General features: G+C 42.7%; 1 protein-coding gene across 1 annotated transcript; it reads right to left on the bottom strand.

The window, feature by feature from the left end:
• Positions 1–1616: 1616 nt before the first annotated feature.
• On the bottom strand, positions 1617–11142 carry ANKRD1 (ankyrin repeat domain 1). The gene is made up of 9 exons (XM_072806146.1): positions 10487–11142; positions 9655–9834; positions 8593–8730; positions 8358–8465; positions 7009–7107; positions 5560–5658; positions 5247–5345; positions 5009–5107; positions 1617–2479 (listed from the first exon to the last, which is right to left on the bottom strand). Exons 1-9 carry the CDS (start codon positions 10511–10513, stop codon positions 2369–2371), a joined length of 960 nt encoding a protein of 319 aa, XP_072662247.1. The 5' UTR covers positions 10514–11142; the 3' UTR covers positions 1617–2368.
• Positions 11143–11631: the final 489 nt, after the last annotated feature.

The following is an 11631-nucleotide window of genomic DNA, read 5'->3' as shown; positions in this document are numbered from 1 at the left end:
TGGTCAATGGGACATTCTCTTCATTGAGGAAAAGACAAGACGACAGGCAGACTGCGGGCAAAGAGCTGGCTCAGGTGGCAAGATCAGGGACTTCGAAGTTGACTACCTGTGTGACAGAAGCTTGAAAGCTTTGCCAGAAGTGTCTATCTCCTCCATTAGCAGGGTTGGCTTCATCGGAATGGGACTTAACTCCATGTTGTCTCTCATGCCCTCTACCTCTGTGCTGGTGGAAATCTCTTTACTTGGTTACTCCAAAGTATTCTAACCACTTACTCTCTTCCCTACCCTCCTAGCTGTTGCGGGGAGGAGGACTTGAGGAAGGCATCATCAAAAGAGAACCTGGTCACATCATAGCCCACCAAGTTATGCTGGGGGAGAGTCCAGTACCAGCAAGAGAAATGGCTTGTGTCGCGGGTGCTTGACGAGGAAGAAATGGGACATGAGCCTTGAGGACATGGAGCCAGGAGGACCTTAGCAGGAGGGCAGATGGATGGCGAAGGGGGATTGAGAGGGAGGGAGACAAAGGAGGGACTGGCACTCCCCCATGCCCTTGGGAGGTTAGGAGAGTAGACACCAAAGCTCAAAAATGTTTCAAACCATCCTCACAACTTATGTGTTATGGACCATGCCCTTACACACTCTCAAAGTGTTAGCGGCATAGCTAAGAGGCTGTGTGTGTCATCCCATCTGGAGTGAGTTTTGGGGGGAGGGATACCAGTGCCAGCGTTTCACATTGGCCTTCATACATTTCCTAAAATGCCAGACTTTCCCCATGACCTTGCCCTTTCTGGTGTTTTCCTCTGCTGTCTGGAACGCTGTGCTTGAATAGCTCAAGTGTACCCTTCAGACTGCCCCAAAAAGTCACCACCTCAGCGAAACCTTTGTAGAATCCCCTCCTACCACCCCTCCCCCATCATATGATGTGCCTTTGCATCTGAGACTCTCACGGCACTCTGTTTTCTACTTCATCGTACTTACCGCAGATCATTACTATGTATTTATTTCTGGGATTACTTTTTTAGTATTCATCTGTTCTGGAAAGGCAGGGCAGGGGCAAGCTAGTTTTCTCATCACAGGTCTTAACACCTGGTCCAGCACCTGGTAACAAAATGGCTCCCCTTAGAGGTCAACAAATCATGGCCAGGTGTATCTTCTCGTGGGCATCCTTTGACACCAACAGCAGGTGTCCACAGTAATTGTTAGACCTCAGATTAGCCCTGATGGGCACTTCCTTAAGGTGCACTTGTTTAGCTTGCAGTGATCACTCTTCCCACCAGGGGTCTCTTTCTCCCCACCACTGTGGCCAAAAGAAGGTGAACTCCCTATCTTGATGGTCTTCACAGCCTTGCTGCTCCAAGTGTGGTTGTGATGTACCATCACCTCTGCATCATCTGGAAGTTTGTCAGAAATGCAGAGTCCCAGGCCCCATCCACAATGGGGGCAATCAGAATCTGCATTTTAGCAAGATCCTCAGGCGGTCCGTGTACACAGTAAATGCTGAAAGGTGCTATTTTATAGGACATTTCTAATCTGAAAAAACTGAAAGACAAAAAACTCCATCCAAATGGCTGTCTTTCACATGGTTTTCCCACCATACTTACAGAAGCACTTAGAAAGGGGTTTATAATTTGCTTTTATTATGAATATAAAATACACATACAACATAATATACATTTACACATTTACACTTTGCAGTCACTTTCATCTTTTTCCAGCAAATTCACTTCTGCATGGCCCAGCGGCCCGCACCTGCCACAACACGCCGCTTACACTCATGACATTCTCTTCACCTTGGTACAATGTGTGACTTGGTAAAAGATACCAGGCCCAGGCGTCAAACAGCTGGCTTTACTGTCCTTCTCACAGAATGCCTTTCATTCTGCAGTTTCCTTTCCTGTCGCTACATGCCCCCTGTTGCCTCAAACTTCAGCGTTAAAAATTCAGAAGAGGGCTGCAATAATCACTCTTGTCCTTTAAAAACACCTTGAAATATCTTCCATGAGCGAGGTGCACATGAGTAGGCATTGACAGCATTGCTCGTTAACATGGTTTAAGAATGATCTACAGGAAGTTTCTGGAGTGTTATGTACAAATTAAGCTCACCAAATGGATCATCATGAAGGATCTGAATACCAGTGGTATGGAAGCAAATAAATAAATAAATAAACAGGAATAAATAAAAATAAATAGAGTGAGTTTCGCTAAAGAAAATTTCCATACCTATATCCCTGTGCTTTCTTAAAACTTCATTAGGTGCAGCTTTACAACAGGTGGGTAGGAGCTGGATTTTATGACTAGTTACTCTTCTTTGGGGTCGTGTCTTCAAAATGCTGGTGAAGAACAACTGATGAGCTTGGCATTGTTTCCCTCAGAACGAGGCTATGCGAGAGGTTTTGTAGGAGTTCTCCTTGAGGCTGTCAAATATTGCTTTGGTTCCATTCTGCCAGTGTAGCACCAGATCCATTGGGGTCTTCCCAGCCTAATCAAAATACATGAGGAAATTTGACTTCCAGATGGGAGGCATCTATAAATTCTACACATCCTCTGTGGGCGTGTTTTTAATGAGGTAATGGATAGGTGTATGTTATTGAACTGTTTTATGCTTTCCACTATGACTGATTGGCAGTTTATATTCAAATCAGCCCTTCACTCTTTCTCACAGGAATGTGTTTGGCATTTCAGATTAGCAATATTTTTGTTTTTTGTGTGTGTTTTTCCCCTCTGTGGGACTACTCCAGGTATTGGTTTAAAAAAATCCCAGTCCCTAGACGGTAAATTGCAAGAGCATGCCAACTCATTTCAAAATTCAAAAAATGCCTCTATACATCTCCGGTATCCTGCAGAAGGGGCATGGGAAGATAGTGAACAAGAACCAGTTCCTATCAATTTGGAAAATGATTCCTGATTGATAAAAACTGATGGTAAAAGAGCTGCTTTGACACCTTGGCTGAAGTCCTCCGGTGCCGTACAGAACTCTTACTGCTCCAAGGTGTGGCGTTTTCACACTGGGATCTCCTGGGAAATTTCATGTTTCTTGGAGGTGACATCAATAATGTGTAAAGTAATTTTTGAGACCAAAATTCTTTTCCCTTATGCATAGGTCTCAAGACATGTACAAAAATCAATCCGATGCCACCTCTCAATTCTTGTCTTTAAATATGAGAAGTCTTATATTTTTCTACCCCTATTCGTTTAGAAGTCTCTTTAACTCAAACTGCAAACTGGCAGCTTTGAGATGCAAATCAGTTTAGAGACCTGTTTTGTTTGGGCCCAAACAGAGGTGAGATTTTTTTTTAAGTTGGAATTAATTGTCAATAGTTGGAAATTAGGAGATTTCCCAAGTGAATTTGTGAATTCTCTGGAAAAAATCAGAAGAGTTGGCCAGCCTGATACCTGTGGCTTCGCAGAGCCACCACCTTTATAATCATGTGCACAGATCCCTGCAGCCACCATTTATGTAATTCAGGTGACCTGCCTGACCCCTGCACTTATTGCTTATTTGAATTAGTGGCCCTGTAACCTTTGTTTTGGAACTTCCCACCTCTACAGCATGTTCCTCGAGAAACACTCATCACTACACATAATGACAGAATTTTGGACAACAATAGAATAATGTATTGTGTGTTTGTTTCCGATTCCCTTCAAGATGAGGTTCAATGGCTAGTGGTCTTTTGGGGAACATCCAGCCATTGGGTCAATGTTTCAGGACCCTAATGCTGGGGTTTAACTGATATTCAAAGCCCCCAGCCTCATTGGTATATTTTGATCTGTTCTTCCATAATTCCTTCAACTCCTCTCTATTAAAATGTATCTCCTGATTTCTGGCTACTTATACAGTCTCCCCAAATCTGTATGCTATTTCTCTTTGCTGGTAGTGTCTCACTGCCTGAAAACAATTTTAATATTTTCTGCAGTTTCAGAGATTTCATTAAATCTACTCTTTTTCTGCTTATTTATTTCAATTATTAGATAAGGCCAATCCCTATATTAAGGATGAGAGGACCCTACTATTAACACTTTACCATCCAAGCAGCCTCTATTTATTGCTTCTATTCTTTGTTCCTATCACCAAGACAGTTTTGTGGGGCTTTTTATGATAAAATATTCCTCTAAGTCTCATAGTAACGCAATAAGGGGAAGAAATTATTCTCAATATAAGATGACTGGGGTTTTCTTTTCCTTCCTTGTAAAGTGATTCTCTACCAAATCTTTCAAATTATTTCTTCAGGAATTTATATCCATTCCTCCCAGTGATATTTTTAAAGCTTACATTAGATGATGTTTGCCTGGGAATTGGGACCATGAGGAAAAGTTGGCTCTATTCCCTGGCTTGCAGATGAAGCTAAATTAACACGTACTTGTAGAAGGGACTTATACGAGCATTTTCAGGGCCTAAATATAGGGAATTATTTTGAGGGATATGCAGATAAACCAGTGTGGAGAATGGATAGAAATTATCTCAAAAATATAGGCAAAAGCATGGCTGGCCCTGGAAGAAAGTGGTAGCATGTTATGCTGTTGTAAGGAGGGGAGGACTACTCAGAATTACTGGATTAGATATTGATTAATTTCAGTTCATTGGCTCTTGGCTGTATTGACCACTGTGGAATTTTATTACTTCAGGGATGGTGTCTTTCTTTTTTCCTGACTACCCCAGGCCTTGCTCAACCAGGGGTAGCCAGGGAAGATTGTGCTTCGGTTTGTGAAGGTGAACAATTTGACCCTCTTATATTTTCAAGACCAAATTTTGAAAGAATCACCAGACACTGTACTGGCACTGAAGCTACAGCAGTCATGATGGCCTCACCCATCTCCGACCAGGTGACTTGAGTCCTCGCCAAGGTTAGCAATGTCATTATAGGAATGGATGGACAGGTGCATTTAAAGCATCAAAAGAACTCCTCCAACGCTGAAATCCTACCACTGTGGGATTATTTTCAAGAGCATAAGATATGCTTTTGTTAATAAGAAAGCCCGCAAGCAGGGGCTGCTTGTTTTAGGTACTTACACAATTCTTGATGTTGAGGTCAGCCCCATACATAATCAGGAGTCTGATCATCTTGTAACGGTTCAGCCTCACTGCGTCATGCAGAGGGGTATCTCCTTCCTAGAGAAGCAGAGTCAACAGACTAAAGTTGGGCCTGAGGCCAGGAAGTGGGTCCCACAAGTGTACTAGGCTTGGGGAGTGATCCCAGATCAATGAGGCCTGGAGCTGGAGGGAGGCAGAACTTTGCCCAGGTACTCACTCGGTCTTTGGCATTGAGGTCCGCCTCACAGGCGATGAGATGCTCCGCGCACTCATAGTGGCCAGTCCTCACCGCCACGTGCAGCGCAGTGCTGAGCAACTGGGAAATTGAAGAGCGCAACTGATGTACTGGGCTCAGGGACAGAGGCTGTCCCAGACCCCAAGGTGTGTGCGAGGGGGACAAGTGGCCACTATGGTGCCCCACACAGCATGAGCTTCCAGCTGACCCAAATGGCAAGGTGGCTGTGGGAGGGGGGAGGCCAAGGTGGGGAAGGTACTGGGGGAGGGGGGAGAAGGGACAAGAAGAGATATACCTTATCCCGAGCACTGATTTTTGCTCCTTTGTTCAGTAGCAATTTTAAGACATCCAGGTTTCCTCCGCGGCTTGCCCAGTGGAGGGCTGTGGATTCAAGCTATACAGGAAGGGGAAAGCAGAGGAGTTAGTACTTGGTTTCCAGGGCCCAGGAACACCAGATTTGCTAGGGTATCCCCCTCCCAACTACAACTACATTTTTGAGAACTACCATTTATTGAGAATTTCTACATGCCAACAAGGTGCTATGCACCTCGGATGGATGGGCCCTCCTGGCAACACTGAAGCAGGTGTGAGTACGCTCACTTTGCAGATGGGAAAAACAAGTCTCCAAAATAGTCAAGTTTCTTGCCCTAGGAGGCACAGCTAGTAAGCATCAGAATAGATCTTCAAACCCACATCTGCCTGGAAATTTTAACCACTTTTGCCAAATCTACTCAGAAGTTCTAGACAAATGCATTTTAATCCTGGCAGAATAAAAGTAGTCCCTTCCAAAGGATTTTAATCTGGATCTGCCACCTCTTCCTGCGTCCCTGTTGTTTTTCCCTCCTCTCCTGCTCGCTCTCTGCTGTCATCTGTGCCAGCACAGCCTCTATGCCTCAAGTGCCGCCACTTGTGGTCACTGCACACTGCCCTTACTCCTTGGAGATGCCCTCTTTCCCACTCGGGCATATTCCTGGCCTTCCAAGTCACACACTCACGAATTTTAGTGTCTTTTCATGCAAGCTTTATTTATTTATTTTTTGTATTGTTTTCCTGTGTGTGTGTTTGTCTTTGGGGCCCAATTTTGTTCAAATTCTTTGGACTTTCCTAATATCCATCTTCTGCTTTATAAAGTCAAATTGAGCTGCATTTAAATAAGTAAAGCATTTTCCCAGCTCAGTCTTCAGTCCATAAAATATGCTGTATGCTGGTCTTTGCAGAGATCACAGTAGCTGAATTATTGAGGTCTGAATAGCGGCTACTTTCCATAGATGCAGTTCATTCCGTATGCAGGTTAGCCCCTGATCTCACTGATGGCATCTATCAGAGAAGGTGAACAGCTAGAGAATTCTGACACACCCCTGGCAGCCAAGGGGCCACGAGCACGCTGCCGTGTATAATGGAAGGACAGGGATGCCGAGAGGCAAGTGCTGACCGATTACTTTTCAGTAATGCTACTGACTTGATACTGACCCAACTCTCTGATGAGGATATTGAATTCTGTGCAGCGGCTTTCACTTCCTCCTTTTCCCTGGAACACTCCTCTCCTTTTCAGTATGTATGGAAAATACTTTCCACCTGACCTAGTCCCATCTCCCAACTTCCCTTTGTATGGAGAAATGAGCTTTCGCCTCATTCTCTCAGATCAATTTTCAATCCAATCAGCCCCGTTTTTCATTGTAGCTTTTCTCAAGCTTCATATAGTCTCCTTATTTTGGCTCATTTCCAAACAAAGAAATATATTTACCATATCGCGGAATTCGATCTGGGCTCCAGCTTCCATTAACTTCTCCACAATTGCCAAATGTCCTTCTAAGCATGCTCTGTGAAGAGCTGTCCGTTTATACTGTCAGAATAGAGATTTAAAAAAAAGAGAGAGAGATGCATATAAAAATGAGCATAAATCCCTTCTAAGAGGTATGAGGCTGAGGACCCTGATGACCTAAGTGATAGAAATTTGAGTGCTTCTTTTTAAATTAGAAATGTCAAATTTCCTAAAATTGCAGAACTGGAACAAAGATTGTGCAGCTGAGGCTTGAGTTTCCTGCAGGTACATCTTTAAATGCTCAGAGGTCTCCATGGAGGAATGTGAACTCAAAGCTCACAATTGCCTCAACACTGACATTTCCCTTTCTTGAATTCTGTGCCTTCGTTGTTTGTGTTGAATTGGCCATGCAGATCAGATGGCTTTCTTCCACCTGGGACTGTTGCTAGGTTGAATATCAAAAAGTATTCAATTCTTTTTTAAGAGAATGGGGGACTCGTTTTTAGTTCACCTTCAGAAATGATTCTCCATTCAGTTTGGGAAGGCGAGGTGGGGGGATACAAAAAGGATTCATGTTTCTGGTAAGAAGGCTTCATATGAATGGATTAATAATAGACTATTTGACCAAGAACAATTATTGGTCTTATTCACTCCAGTGCCCTCTATTTGCAGGCAAGGAAATGGAGGTCTAAAAAATGCAAATTAGCTGCCAAAAATCAAATACCCAAGTAGTGATAGAGTCAGCATTTGAACTCCAGTCCACAGATTCCGTGTGTTGCACTGATGTGTTTGGGTCCAGTCAAGGATGTTGCTATTGAGGCACCTGAGTGACTCAGTCAGTTAAGTGGTTAAGCGTCTGCCTTCAGCTCAGGTGATGATCCCAGGGTCCTGAGATCTAGCCCAGAGTGGGGCTCCCTGCTTATCAGGCAGTCTGCTTCTCCGTCTGCCTTTGCAGATCCCTCTGCTTGTGCTCTCTCTCTCTCTCTCTCTCTCTCGAAAATAAATAAATAAAATCTTTATTTTATAAAAGGATGCTATTTTGTATCTCTCCAAAAGGGACTTGTTGGTCCTGCTTTATTAAAAGTCTATCCTAAGAATATAAAAAGTTAAAGACAAACTGAAAAATCCAGCTGGAAGAAAATGCAACCCATAGCACTAATCCAGACTCTTTTTTCTGCACTATCCTAATATGCTACTGGCATATGTGGCAACAGCTGGAGAAACTGTTTCAGGTGGATTGCTTTTTGGCACCATGTTAGCAAGACTGAAGTTAAGCATAAGAAACACAAAATTAATGAGCTGGATTTTGCAGTGCTTTGTAGAAGCCTTACCTCATCACAGACATCTGGATTGTTCTTGTCTGACAAGAATTTTTCTACTACTGGCAGTTTATTCTCCAGGGCAGCCTTCAGGAACCTAGGTACATCCACAGGTTCTGTCTAAAGCCAAAGAATAGTGCAGGAGTTATCGTGAGTTTTCCAATATTCAATCAAACCCTCTACAGATATTTATTCCCTGGTAGCACAATGCTGGACATGTAATACTACAAAAGCAAACAGTCCTTACAATGATTTCAGGTTCAGGTTCCTTTACAACTGGAACTTTAGTTTTCCTGTATTTTTTCCTTTTCTTTAGTTGAATGATTACTTCAAGGTCTTCTAGATTTTCAAGCTTTGATCTTTGTTCTAGTTTTTTCTTCTTGAGCTAAAAAAGAAATCCATATTTCAAAATATGGTGACAGGCATTCTGGTTGTGTCTAAACAAAATCTGCAAGGTCTGAGATAAGTATGTGAACAGTTGGAGCAAAAAAGTAAAAAAAAAAAAAAAACAAAACACCCCAACCAACCCTTTAAAACTAATCTAATCTTTGACTTTGACTCAGTCATTTCTTGTTCAAGTATTTGGGGGTCTAATTTTTCAGCTAATTGCCTTCATCTCCACTTCTCTTGCTTGTAGCATCAGCTTTTGGAGATAGGATCTCTGTAAGTAATGATCATGTAATCATTTCCATACATTTCCATACATGAACCCCAGATTTATGTTGAATTTTTTATTTAACTCCGAAGAATCCAACAATAAGCATTAAGCTCCGAAATACCAATGCCAAACTCTTTCAGGCAGCCTACAAAGCAGGGCCCATGAAACAGACTTTCCTGAGACTCCTGCTAACTAATGCATGTTTTATCTGTGATTAGTAAGTAATGAAAATGCACATGGCACCATGGAATTTATCAACACAGATAGTGAACACAGCCAAATAATGATTCTGGGACCACAGGCCATGTTATTGAGAAAAAGAGATCTCATCTCTCTTGCTTGAGATTGACTAGATGGTGCATGACATCAGAAATTCACTAGTCATGTTTCTCTTTCCAAGTCTTTAAATCAGAACATAGTTGTAGAACATTCATTGATTCAGAATCCAGAGGTCATAGTCTTGCTAAAGAATTAGTTCCTACTACTTGTCCTATAGAAGTTGCCTCTCCCGTGGGTTTGAATTTGGCAAAGAAACATCTTTGGAATGGTTGCATTTACTTCATTTATCTCTTTTCTCCTTCCTGCCTGGCACCTATTTTCTCCTACCCCATCCACGACTTCCCACTAGTGGATTCCATGGAAGGTCCTTACCTCTGCCTCTCGCTCTTTCTCAATTTTCCACTGCTGCTCCCCCAGGATCAAGGAGTGGGCTGGAAGTGTCTTCAGGTCCTCTTGCTTCTCTAAAGTAACAGCAGCTTCATACTGCCCATCTCTGAAATCCTCAGGTAGGAACTCCCCAGTATCCCCACTGCCATTCTTCTTCCCTGTGACCTAGGAGGAAAGAATATTGTAGGGTCAGAAGTTGCAGGGCCTGTCCTGGAATCATTCTCCACAGAGGATGCTGCAGGAAGGCCTTGGTCCTCCTTGCCTGAGGACAGCCATCTCTGTGCACTGTGTTCTCAGATCTCAGGCAGGGACACACCGCTGTAGTATTCCAGAATTACCATCAGATGATTGTCCTACCCTCTTGGTAAAGCAAGGCTTAGGTTAGGTTGATACATTTAAATGCACTTTTAATCCATTTAATCACATTTCACCTAGGAAAACTGCAACCCCCCCATGATTGTTTTAAATTCTTCCATTTCAGGTATTGTTAATGGCTCTTAGACTTGAGTTGTAAAGTTTCCAGACATATATTCTTGCAATAAAACTTCTTCCCTAAGGCATCCTCATAACTACATGTGAATCCATGCTTTAGTAAGAAAACCAAAGAAGAAGATAATAAATAGGAAATATACAGAGAATTCATTACTGCTAGCTTCGTTTTTCCAATTTCACTTATTTCATCACTTAGGCCAACCATGTTCCATAGATGACATCAGAGTACCTTATGCATTATGCCTCAAAAAGGACATTTCAATTTTCAAATAAAAATCAAGACTAAACCAGCTTTCACCATGAAACAAAAATGTGTCTTACGTACCAGCTCTTCTACCTTCATCACCATCATGTCGGCCTGAGGTTCGGTTCGTCTGTGTGTTTTCTCCTGTGGATTGAATCCCTTGAATCAGCCCTGCTGAGCCCCTCCACACCGGTCAGCTTATATAGCTAGGGCTGGGTGAGATAATCTTCCAACCTGGGAACCCAAGTAACACCCCTGCCCCCACCCGTGGCCAACTCAGAGGCAGGTGAATTTTCATTCCAGACTCAGTGTCTGGGAAGCAGAAGAGGGAGGAGATGACAAGTAACCCCACTGAATATGTGAATCAGGAAGAAATGTGAGAGGGCCATTCCTTTGGCAGTGACCACACCGCTCAGCAATGTAAGTCATCCTATTTATCGAGAAGCCAGGGTACAGCTGTCTGTAGATATTGCACCACAGCGCTGCTCCTTTTCCTTCTTTGTCAGCTTTCATATGACTAACCCTATCAAGAAAATGTAAATGCCCTGCATATCACACTGCCAGTAATATCTTGCTGATAACCAGACTTATCAACACTTCACTTGGGGGAAGTGTTGCTTCAGGACATCCTATTCTCATGGGTAAACAGTTTGAGAGGAAAGGATCCGGGTCCTAATGGCCCTTGTCTATATCTGGTTGGAATTCTCTGGAGTGATGTCTGGGACTAAAAAGGCCCCATGACATGCCACCTTACCATCATTATAAGAAATTAAAAGCATTCAGTAATACGCTTTTATTTTATGGTGTCACTGGCCATAATTAGCACATTACATACTTACTGTCATCTAAAACTGCATACTTACTGGAGCCTTTTTGATTCAAATGGTCCCCAGAAAGATCACAGGAGATCACTTATTAGCAATAGCATGATGTTGATTGGGTCATGGAGCCTAAGTTCTCAGATACTATTGGTAAAACACTCACCTGTGGGAGCTTGTCAAAAATACAGATCCCCAAGCCCCACTCTAGGGTGATGGGTTCTAGGAATTTGTATTTTTTCAAAGCACTCACATAATTCTGATGCATCAAGGCTTGAGACACATTGCTTGAGGGGCAGAGAGCTTTGCCCTGCGGAGGAGTAAAGAATACTCCTGCTTATAAGTTTCTCATTCTGAAGCATTATTTTATTTTATTTTTTTTTAATTTTTATTTATTTATGATAGTCA

The sequence above is a fragment of the Canis lupus genome, chromosome 29 (genome assembly GCF_048164855.1).
Source record: "Canis lupus baileyi chromosome 29, mCanLup2.hap1, whole genome shotgun sequence".
Lineage (NCBI taxonomy): Eukaryota > Metazoa > Chordata > Mammalia > Carnivora > Canidae > Canis > Canis lupus.
Note: the sequence above shows the minus strand (reverse complement) of the source record. Positions and strands in the feature narration are given on the sequence as shown.

Bases quoted from the DNA above. Each gene is read 5' to 3' on its own strand.
- ANKRD1 (XM_072806146.1), bottom strand. From the start codon at position 10,513: ATGATGGTGATGAAGGTAGAAGAGCTG. The intron at 7,108-8,357 runs GTAAGGCTTCTA...CTATTCTGACAG, and splicing joins ATCCAGATGTCTGTGATGAG to TATAAACGGACAGCTCTTCA. The intron at 5,346-5,559 runs GTATATCTCTTC...TCAATTTCCCAG, and splicing joins AAATCAGTGCTCGGGATAAG to TTGCTCAGCACTGCGCTGCA.